General features: G+C 40.9%; 2 protein-coding genes across 3 annotated transcripts; both read right to left on the bottom strand.

Moving 5' to 3' along the window:
• Positions 1-6: 6 nt before the first annotated feature.
• On the bottom strand, positions 7-5,469 carry mknk1 (MAPK interacting serine/threonine kinase 1). 2 transcript variants are annotated; one of them, XM_020607067.1, is made up of 14 exons: positions 5,284-5,462; positions 4,352-4,414; positions 3,712-3,814; positions 3,524-3,622; positions 3,318-3,415; positions 3,075-3,154; positions 2,912-2,985; positions 2,707-2,811; positions 2,549-2,604; positions 2,360-2,455; positions 2,051-2,245; positions 855-1,019; positions 649-692; positions 7-334 (listed from the first exon to the last, which is right to left on the bottom strand). In XM_020607067.1, the coding sequence occupies exons 1-14, from the start codon at positions 5,347-5,349 to the stop codon at positions 115-117; spliced, it is 1,464 nt and encodes a 487-aa protein (XP_020462723.1). In that variant the 5' UTR covers positions 5,350-5,462; the 3' UTR covers positions 7-114. The 2 variants fall into 2 exon arrangements, with proteins under 2 accessions (XP_020462723.1, XP_020462722.1); XM_020607066.1 differs by having other exon boundaries at positions 2,549-2,811; positions 5,284-5,469.
• A 196-nt stretch (positions 5,470-5,665) lies between these two features.
• mob3c (MOB kinase activator 3C) lies at positions 5,666-10,685 on the bottom strand. Its single transcript, XM_020607069.1, has 4 exons — positions 10,403-10,685; positions 8,358-8,937; positions 7,028-7,230; positions 5,666-6,367 (listed from the first exon to the last, which is right to left on the bottom strand). Exons 2-4 carry the CDS (start codon positions 8,773-8,775, stop codon positions 6,338-6,340), a joined length of 651 nt encoding a protein of 216 aa, XP_020462725.1. The 5' UTR covers positions 8,776-8,937; positions 10,403-10,685; the 3' UTR covers positions 5,666-6,337.
• Positions 10,686-11,072: the final 387 nt, after the last annotated feature.

Genomic DNA, 11,072 nt, shown 5'->3' with positions numbered 1-11,072 from the left:
ATAGTGTATGTCTGATCCCACATAACACCCTGTCAAAACAAAAAGACATACAAGGAGCAGGCAGAGGCTAAAACCGGCCAGAGACCACGACAAGCGGGTTTGTCCTTATAACCTTCAGGCTGCGAGGTCATCTGAAGGGGGCGTGAGGTCTCCGGTGCGCAGAGCATTGGACTGCGCCCGTCTGCGGGCCAGTCTGGAGTTAGAAGGAGGAGAAAGCCTCATGGAGCAAACAATGGCTCCAGCGTCCTCCTGCTGCTCATCATGCTGAGACAGCTGCCGGTTAAAGGCGATAGCTTCTGCTGCAAACTGAGTCAGGTCTTTGGTGCTGCTGTTCCTAGAAGAACAGAGGAGGATGTGAGAGACAGTTGTGTGCTCTGTACAGGTCAGCTGCTCAGTGTAGTAACATTTCAATTACTTTCTTTGGTGAAGGCACACCAATAGAAACCTTACAGTAAAAATAGAAAGACTACTGTCCCTAAGTCTTTCAGCCAGCTGACAGTTTCCAAAAGCATCACGGGTACCACCAGGCAAGCCTGACCACAAAAATATCACTGTGTGTTTGGACTGACCCCAGCAGAGTGGGGACCTCACCACCCGTTTAAACTTCATATACACATTTGACATGACTTTCCAAACTGTCAGTCATACCTCTGTAAAACATGAGGAGTTGGAAGACCTCTCTCTGGAGCATTCTGTGGAAATCACATAGATACAGGTAATATACTGTATGTGTGAATATATGTGGAATACAGAGAGTCTTTGAAATCGCACCTTTAAATAAATAAAAGTAACACTGCATGAATTACAGTGGTTTTGTATCAGCTACTTTAATGAGCATTCGTAATGATACCCACCCCCTGCACCCAAGGGTGCTTGAGGACCTGGGCGGCACTGAGGCGCAGGGTGGCATCTCGAACCAACAGTTTGGATATGAGGTCCTTGGCCCCCTCAGTGATGTGAGCCCAGTCCTTGTCTGGAAACTCATATTTGCCCTGCTGGATGCTCTCAAACAGCTGACTCTGAAGAAAGAAGATCACACAATCTCCTGTGACACTGCTCAGCAGTCAGGGTCTCTGTAGTGAAGCAGACAAGCAACACTCTGCACAAAGAAGTTGGAGTGGCTTTAGGTGAATGCTATTTAAAATGAAGGACACATTAGTTGATACTTTTGGAAGAAATTTCCTGATGAACCCAGAGACAACATTACATGCTAACTCATGATAACCATGCACCGACAGAATAAAAATTATTCATATTCAAAACAGCTGCAAAAATACACGCTGATTAGCCATGGCCAAGCTAACATGCACATATACTATTATTACAGATTGAGAAACACAGCCCATCTGTAGCAAGCAAGACATTATTTATAACTGCTATCCTATCCTGGTAATATCTACACTATGTAGCTGCAACATTTATGGTTCAATCCTGCCTAAGGGCTTTACTGTGTATAACAGCCCCCTTGCTCACCACTTCCTTATACTAGGGGTGTGCAATGTTGGTCCTCGAGTGCTACTGCCCTGCTTGTTTTCTAACTCTCACTGCCCTACCTAGTGCTGATTCAGTGGATCAGGTGTGTTTAGTCAATCAGAAGCTGGAAAATACCAATTCACTTTGTCTTTCCTCACTCTATCTTAATCTAAGATGGTACGTATCTCCCAGCTTCTGATTGACTGAACATAACTGATCCATGTAGGGCAAGGACAGTTATAAAACAAAGCAGGGCAGCAGCACCCAAGGACTAGGATTGCCCACTTCTGATCTATACTGTCATTTTATCAAATTATCATATGGGGGGGAAAAAACTTTTTTTTAAGTTTGTGAATTTTATTAAACTGAGTCACAAATTTTGTGTTTTAAACCACAGTACTGACTTCTACACACACACACAAACTGAGAAACATTCATGTTATTCTCTTAAATGTAATCTTTGTATCAGAGTGGTGATGACAGGGGAAGCATACTCTACCTCCGTTCTGTAAATGGCGTAGAACCTGAACGCCTATGGCTGTATCAGCTGATATGGACACTGAGCAGGCGAGCATACCTGGCAGGTTCTGCAGGTTTCTCCACGGTCCCAGCCGCAGTCAATGCCACAGTGACCTGTGAAAGGAGGGCTGCCGCTCAGCAGGATGTAGAGGATGACCCCGAGACTCCAGAGGTCACAGCGCTTGTCATAGAAGGACGCCTCATCAGTGAACACTTCCACTACTTCTGGAGCCATGTACTCAGCCGAGCCACACTAAAAGAGGGAATTTTTTTTTTTTTTTTAATTCAGTAAGAGACAGTTAAATGTTATCTATTACACTGATTCTGCTTGTGTGTATGTGCTATGGATTCAATACAGGACTGTTACCGGTGTGGTGAGTTCCGGTGTCGTTATGGGTGTGCAGGCACTGCTTAGCTTCACTCCACTTCCCAAGTCAAAATCACAGATCTTTACTGGAGACACCTGAGTAGAAAAGAAGAGGACTAACATTGTATGTTGTTATATTCTACATTTAGGAATAACTAACATCCTTCTGAAAGCTTCCTATCCACTCACTCGATCAGTGTATTCGCAAAGGATGTTCTCCAGTTTAAGGTCTCTGTGGGCAATTCCTGCAGAAAAACAAAATGTCACCAAGGCGAAATACAAAAAAAAAAAAATCATGGTTTTTCTATTTGGATTTTGGTAGGATAACTCTTGGGATGTTTTCCTACCTTTAGTGTGTAGGAAGTCAAGTGCTTGGGCAATGTCCCTAACCACCTTACTGGCCTCCAGTTCATCAAAGTGCTTTCGGTTCTGGATATGTGTAAGAATTGAGCCTGACAGAAGAGACAAGAGTAGCCAGTGTGTTCATAGTGAATCACAAAAAACAGCTAAATGTATGTAGATACTTTAGTTGAGTCATTCTTTTATACATACCTCCACATAGTTTTTCAAACACCAAGTAAAAGCAGGAGCTATCTTCAAAGAACTGGATCAATTCCAAAATATTCCTGGACCAAGAGATTTACAGCTGATTACAATCTCTTTCATTCTGTGGTTTCAATTTAGTTAAAAGGTTTCTCAGACTAAATGCACTCACTTGTTTCCTTGACACTGGTAGAGTGTCTCCACTTCTCGAAAAACTCTGCTGCGGCTGTGTCCTGCACTCTTTTCTATGATCTTGGTAAATCAAACAGACTGAACATTTTAAAGTGTCTGAATAAAAAAAGTAAACATTTTGATTTCATACTGTCTAACTTCCAAAGCTGTCTTTGTTGTTGTTTTTTTTTTTTTGTATAAATCAGCATTTAATAACTAAAACCTGCAAAATATCTTCACTCACCTTCACAGCATACTCCTGTCCATTCTGCAAGCTTACGCATCCTTGAACTTTAGCATATGCTCCCTGACCAAGCACCTCATCTGTCAACTTATAGAGGTCTGAAATAAAGAAAATATGAACCTGCAGCAAGTGCTTGCCAAGGAGTGGACAAAATATATCAGTTTCAGAACTGACATTATCGTTCCAATATAATACAAGGTTTTTACCATCAAAAGTGCCTATGGAGCTGTCTGTTGCTCTAGTTCTTTTCTTCTTCTTTCTTTTAGCAACATCTGGGATGTTCACTGGCTGGCTTTTCTCATTTTCTGTAGCAGCACAGCAAATGCAAGAGAATTAGTTAAAACAGTCCAGACTCTGTCAGTCTAATATAGTTTCGAATAATAAACTGGTGTACCTGAGAGGCCTTGGGAAAAGGGCTGTCTGACCTCTGAAGCCACCATGTTCTCCTGAATTCCCCCACAGTTCTGCCCTACTTGGCCCAAAGCCAGGGAGTTACCCTGTAACAGAAGGAGGTCAGAAGGAGGGAGAGGGAGAGGGAGGGAAAGTGTGAGAGCAGCCAGAAAGATCAGGTGGTGGTGTAGTAGACATGGCATGAAAAGGAATACATAATTGTACCACATTGTTTCCTCCAGTGTTAAAGTAAAAGAAAACCTGTAATTTCTTTCATTTTATGGTCTCCAGCGTGGTGAAAACATACATTCATAACTGGTAACTCCTGTTCATCCTCTAAAAATCTATGGTCATATAACTGCTATTACAACATTACTATCTTCCTCTTCGGCTGCCTGTCAAAAGAGTGGCCTGATGAGAATAGAGGAAACAACATATCAGGTTTACCTCATCCTGGAAATTATCAGAAGCATCTACACAACCAGCCACAGTGCATGACGCATGGAGAGTGATTAAAGTGCTATTTCAGTGTCGATAACCTTAACAGTGTGTGCTCTACTTTCTGGCAGCTGGGTAATATCTAAGACAGCATGTTTCAGTAAGTTAGAGGTTTTTAAATCACCAGTAAAAAGACAAAATCCTACCTGGACAGAGTGCTGGAAGGCTTGCACCTCGGTTATCACACTGTGCCTCACCATATCTGCCAACTGATGGCACATCACAAATATTCATTTACTGTAGGCTGGAATAAATTGCATCAGCAGATACATAAATACATGCCAGTTCAAATAGGTGGCAAGTAAAAAAAAATATGAACTAACGTTATAAAAACCACATAGCTCTGAACCTGCCCGGGGTAATTTCACATGTAACGTTAGTTAACGTTATTAGCAGATTCTGTAAGAGGGGCCCTCCTTTAAACCTTTAGTGCCACATTTTGCCCAGACTGTCAAGATTCTGTAAGAGGGGCCCTCCTTTAACCCTTTAGTTAGTTAGTTTGGCTAACTTTATCTTCCCTCCAAACAAATAACTAACTTAATATGCCATACTTAAAAATGCATTGGCTTGCTGTTAAACATATTAGCATATAGCTACATTACCTGGCGTTATACCAGCGTAAAGTAATATTTAGCATACTGCTATTCTCATGAAAGTCGCTAAAGTTAACAAAAAATGCATTGGCTTGCTGTTAAACATTTTAGCATATAGCTACATTACTTAGCTTTATACCAGCGTAAAGTGATATTTAGCATACTGCTGTTCTCATGAAAGTCGCTAAAGTTAACGCTGGTTAACCTAGCAAACGTTAGCAAAATCATCCAGTCAAGACAGCAGATAACAATAACTAAGAGTTACATACAAAAGATTAGCCAGACCATTAGAAAAGCTAGAGTTAGCATTAGCTAACTGTTGAATGTACAATTAGATGTTGATATTGTAGTTAGCCACAGTGAGCTAGCAAGAACCCTTAACTTGTCCTACACATTAATGGCCGTCAGTGTTCCGGCTATGATGTATTTAGACATCCTTGATGTAGCGTTAAAACGTAAAAACAAATGCAGTAAGCCGTTCTGACCTGGACTGTGCATCCAAGCCAGTCAAATGCCCCTCCGTCAAATATTCTTACAGCTGATGTAAGCATCCATATAGCTAACTAGCCGACACCCAGCAGTCCAACGGATAGTGCAACACAGGGGAGGAGAACAGCAACAAACATTTATCACACCCCTTTTTTCATACCTTCGTTTGCCATTAGTCAAGAACAAGGCTACCACCCCTACGTCACTTCACTTGACTCCTCCCTCTGACTCACATAGAGAATTTTTTGTGCATGAAGCTGACTTTTATTTACACATCACTTTTAGAGGTTTGTGAGATCATAACTGGAAGGAGGGAGTACGGCTCACGCCACACATCTCCAATACTTCATCATTATTAATTTTTAGTTTACAGTTTATCCCTGTCTACATTTATCTCTACTTTTTTCCAATTAAATCTGTCTTTGTGTGTTAGTTTTGGTATGAAACTGCTTATATTTGGCTAGCAGATCAGATCAAACCTTTAAAGCAAATAAGTGATGAAAAATGACGCTACATCTATGCTGTTTTGTTTTTCCAAACTGTGATTCAGTGTATAATTCAGTAATGTAGACAGACATGGTGCAGTTTTGTTTCATATTTGGTGATGGTGCAGTCCATTAACGTAAGGCTTACAATAACTTCGGTCACTTTTTAGACAACCATTTTATGCCCAAGAACAAGTTTAAACAACAAAAACATAAAATACAAACTTTCATTTATAAAAAATAAGACAACACTGCATATCAAAGCTCAAATAAAAACATATGCACAAAGGAAAAGAAGAGCATGAGTACAGCAAATGCAGTTTTATAAACCAACACAGAGTATAATGATGACATGACAGTACCACAATGACTGTAAGCAAAAACCTCTATCAAGTTGCACTGCCACCATCTGAAGAAGTGTGATAAGACCTACCCAGTTTTTCTTAGAAATCCACTCACACAACATTTTGTTCAGTTGTTCTTAGTTTTGTGTTTTGAAGCTGATGTTTTCTCACAGGGCTCAGACAACATCAAAATTTAAAGTCCTTTGTCCATGTGGTGTTGTTTATTTGCATATCTTCTCTGTCATCTCCTTCTGCAGAAAAACACATTATAGTTTAACACATCACATTCATATAGTTTCAAGGAATGATTATTATGAAGTGCAATCTACACTTTCAATCTGAAGAACATAATTTTTTAGTGTAAGAAATAAAGTTGTTGTTCCTATAGGACCAAAAAAAATTGTCTTGGATAGAAAAGGTCTGTTTACAAACATGATCATTTCTGTGGTGTTGACATAAATGTTTCATCCATATTTCACTTTGGAAGCCCAGTCTTCATAATAATGATAACTGAAGCCCTTTATTGACACTCTGCTCATATGTGATGAAGTTCCCTTTGTTGGAAAGAAATCAACAACTACAGAAACTCTGCCTCATTACCTGACTGCACAAAGTCAACAGCTTCTCCCATGTGGGCTGTTGCATCCAACAAATTCTTACAAAGCAGTTAACGAGTTTCTTTCATGATATAAAATTGAACTGAATGCTGATGGAAAATTATTGCTATGCTTGCCCTAGTTCATGTGTTCAGTAAGGCTGTGGAATTGTACAGTCTGTACAAGTGGCAACTAATATTTTCTGCTAGAGTAACAGTTACGAGAGTGACAGGCTAGCGACAACCCTCCCTTTAGATGATGCTTTCTCCTGTTCCCTTACTTCACCCTCACACATCTGAGGTTACATCATCTCACCAGGGGCTCCAATTCAGAGTGATCAATGAGGTTGAATTCTGAGATGAAGTAGTAGTAGTGCTTGTAGCAGGTATTGATGTGGGCCTCTGCACCCATGCTGCAGATGCTGTCAAAGTGATGGATGTAAACATGCACAAACACTCTGAAGAGACGGCTCAGGACCTTCTTGCACACCTGCTGGAAGTTCTTTGGGAAAGGTACACCTGGTATGAAGGAGAGATGTAAGTGTTAAAGAAAAACCTCCACCTGAGAAATTATTTGATTTGACATGAGACAAAAATGTAATCATTTTCTGTTATAGATTCAGAAAGTAAATGCAGGATCTGAAGCATAATACTTCATTACACCTTTATGAAAAAAATATTTAAAAACATAAATGTTTCAGCTCCATAACAAAGAAAGTCACTTTCGGCTTTTCCCATTTAGGGGTTGCCACAGCGAATCGTCGCACTGACGACTCGCTGATGTTGACATTTGGCACGTGTTTTATGCCAGATGCCCTTCCTGACGCAACCCTGATTCGAACCTGAGAGCGCTGCGCCTTAACTACTAGCCTACCAGGGACAGCTATTCAGCTCCATAACAACATAACAAAAAAATGACTGCGCTTTGTGTTGAAGAAGTGACAACTCATACAGTATATGTTTAAGTAAAGGTGCAGCAAAGCAATGGTCCTCAACCCAGGGCACAACCCAGGGGGTTCTTAAATGCTAAAAGTAGTGAATAAACGTCTGAAATGTCTAGGTGTACTCAGGCCCTTTTGAAAAGGTTTTGAGGAACCCTGACTGGCAAAGTTTGATAACCACTATACTACAGCACTTACTAGAGTCTTGCTGCTTACACTATCTATTCATTTCCCATTGCTATTTATTCCTGCTCTCGGGATGTGCACACTATAAGCACCCTAGACAAATCACAGGGATAACAAACAGACAAAACCCTTCACTCCTATGGGAAATTTAGAGTTCCCAATTCAATTTGCCTGCATTTCCAGAAGCTGGAACCTACAGCTTGTAAAAGAAAATCATGAAAAATCCACACACCTGAGCTCACTCCACTATGCATGACATTCCCATGTCTAATAAATGCCGATTGCTAAATATAGAGCTGAGATAAAATAACACCATTCACCCGTTCAATCTCCATTAAATGTCAACCTTATTGTTTAATTAACCTCTGCTTGAACTTTACTATCCCATTTGGGATCTTAATGAAGGAGACAAGCACTGGACTTGCTTCAGTATTGATGCAACACAACATGCAGATCGCATATTAAGTTACACACTCAGTAATCATTTAATGCCTTCTTTTGTAGTCTCCTCACACACACCTATTCTGGTGGGGAAGATGTCCTCATTATTGATGAGCGACTCTATCCAGTCCATCAGCAGGTTCATGTACTTGAGAGCAGGCAGCTTGGTGGGTTTCTTGTAATCGTCACCGTCCTGCCATCTGTACTCGTACCTCAGCCCCCCAGACATGATGGGGCATGTGCGCTCAGTGCAATACTCGCTCATCGTGCCATAAATCAGGTTGATCCTGTTAAAGAAATCTACCACATGAACAGCAATCCAGTCGTTGATGTTCTCCCCCTCTGGCAACTGAACCACTTTCCTCAGGTCCAAGCCAGATTTGAGCGAGGCCTGGGCCTTCTTGTAGAGTTGAAAACGTTGGGTGCCAGGCTCAAACCGCTTCCTCGGCCTGAAAGTTTTGTCTTTGCTGAACACTTGTCCAAGACACAATGCCATTGGCTCAGATGTTTTCCCTTGAGATATGGGGAGAATGAGCTGAAAAAAGCAGGAGCTTCCTGAGAAAGGCTTGTTAAAGCTCTGAGATCGGGTCACTGGGGGTCAGTGTCTGTCATGTGAAGACTGCAGCAAGGTGTTATTTTCAAATGGAGGGACATTACTCTGAAACAAAACAATAATAGAAGTCAAATGTTTATTCTTTACCTGCCAATTTGTTGTTTTAGGCACTGGTGGAACATAACTAAGTACATTTACTTAACTTTCTGCTACTTCAAATATTATACTTTTTACTCCACTAGACTAATTTGATAACTTTTCTTACTTTTCAGAATCAGAAAAATAAATCAAGTGCAAAGTTTAGTATAAAAACACTGAACATAACATTTGATGAATAACATTCAAATTCACCCTTTGAGAAAAGAGTTTTTGGGATATGAAATGTAACCAGTCGCTTATTGAGCAATTTTTTTTTTCTGATAGCTAATGACCAGGTATTGACCATCTAATGGCAGGTGATACACACTGATCTGGTGCAGGACCTCACCAAAAGGCTACACAATCCAATTCCTTAACTGCTAAGATAATAAAAAAATGAATGTTTGTATACTGTTAGAATGTTAACATGTGCTAATATGAGAGAATAGAGTGCATGATTTATAAGAAATAGAGTCTAGATAGGTCACACAATCATAAGGATTACATTTCAGTGTTAACCGCCAACACACTATAGAACTGTGTTTCCATTCAGTATTTCAGAGTTATAACGAATATGCTGCTTCCCCCAGATGTGACACACATTCAAGTGACTGTGGATGCAACATGATACTATATCCGCATTTGTGTCCTGAGTCCCATTCTGAACTGCTGGTCTCAACATTTCCTGTGGTTGCTTCTGTATGACTCAAATTAGCAGATGTTTATGTCTTTACTTTATCATTTGTACCAGTGTTATAGGCCAGACACTGAGACCGGCTGTTTGTTGTGAACTTTAGTTGGCTGAGAAAAAGGTTCAGAAAACTCACAATGTTGAGCTGATAGTTTAACTAGGTGTTGTGTTCACTCTCTAAGGTGTTTTGAGTAAACAGGGATGATTTAAAACACCAACAGCATTTTATATATGAGAAGCAAGGGGGACTTTTATTTTCCAGCAGCTGTCACAGTTTGCCTGATCTCAGTTCAAACCTCAGTTGTTGAGGAGCATGAGTATGTGTTCATGAGATAGTTCTAGATGTATCAATAAAAAAGGGCAACTGAGGAAGGCTCTGAGTTACATTGCTTTGTAAAGCACAGTTCTAGGCAAACAATAAACCTGGACACTCGTAGTTACTGAAGACATGATGATTTATGCAAAAGGTGGCAGCATGCGGGACAGAGTGACCACTTTAAGGCTCTCTGCATGCCTCAGAAGCCTCGACATGTCTGATCAGATACTGGGGTTGGCAGGCTCCCATGCATACTTTCATGGGTTTTATGGAATTTGCCTCTGACACTGCAAACAAAGAAAAGTCTTCACACAAGAATGAGAAAGCAAACAGCTACAGGTTGCAGAAACCAGAAACAAAGGAGGAATCTGAGGGATATCAAAAAACTCGAGATTACAGAATGGAAAAAGCAGTCTGCACTGTACCTGGCTGAAATCCCTCACTGGGCTTCAGTCCCTTTGGCTTTAAACTCCGTGTGGAAATCAGCTCCAGTTGATTTGCCCTGTCTGGATCCTCTGGGTCCTTTCCCTCCCTGCTGGCTACTAACAAACCAAGAAGCTCCAGCTTCACTCACCAGCACAAACAACACAGTAAAGAAAGAAAAAGTTGTTTGGCTCCTCTTCCTGTGTATGATGTCACATCCTGACTTTGTCTGCTGGGCCCTGCTGTTGCTGTCTGTTTGTGAGTCTCTATGTGAGTGTGTGTATGGAAGCCCTGTAGTTTGAAAGAAAAGAAAGGCTGAAAAAGGCATTTCCAAAACCCCACTAACCCCTCCCACCTCCATTTTATTCTCATCCTGTAGGCAGAACAGCCAGCCCACTTGCCTCACCAAAGCCTGGCCCACTGGTAAAGGTCCTGAGAAAACAACTCCTCCTCTTAAGCCACATATAAGTCAGAAGGAGCCGAACAATCCCACAGACATTTCTGGATGATTGGCAGTCCATGCAGCTATTTTTTTTAAAGCAAAGTCTCAATAATGTATCATTTAAATTCTTGGGCCTTTTATGGATATTGTTGCTGAACTCAGATCTTACCCTTAAATAGAAAATAGTGCTACTCACCAACAAAAATCTGGATTCAAATCATGAGCAAACA

Source organism: Monopterus albus, unplaced genomic scaffold (assembly GCF_001952655.1).
Source record: "Monopterus albus unplaced genomic scaffold, M_albus_1.0 scaffold83.1, whole genome shotgun sequence".
NCBI classification, from domain to species: domain Eukaryota; kingdom Metazoa; phylum Chordata; class Actinopteri; order Synbranchiformes; family Synbranchidae; genus Monopterus; species Monopterus albus.
Note: the sequence above shows the minus strand (reverse complement) of the source record. Positions and strands in the feature narration are given on the sequence as shown.

Coding starts and splice junctions, on each gene's coding strand:
- mknk1 (XM_020607066.1), bottom strand. CDS start 5,349: ATGCTTACATCAGCTGTAAGAATATTTGACGGAGGGGCATTTGACTGG. Junction 3,155..3,317: donor GACAGGAGTATGCTGTGAAG/GTGAGTGAAGAT, acceptor TGATTTACCAAG/ATCATAGAAAAGAGTGCAGG. Junction 2,812..2,911: donor GTTTGAAAAACTATGTGGAG/GTATGTATAAAA, acceptor CTCTTCTGTCAG/GCTCAATTCTTACACATATC.
- mob3c (XM_020607069.1), bottom strand. CDS start 8,775: ATGGCATTGTGTCTTGGACAAGTGTTCAGCAAAGACAAAACTTTCAGG. Junction 7,231..8,357: donor CATCTTCCCCACCAGAATAG/GTGTGTGTGAGG, acceptor CCTTCATACCAG/GTGTACCTTTCCCAAAGAAC. Junction 6,368..7,027: donor ACTCTGAATTGGAGCCCCTG/GTGAGATGATGT, acceptor GTTTTTCTGCAG/AAGGAGATGACAGAGAAGAT.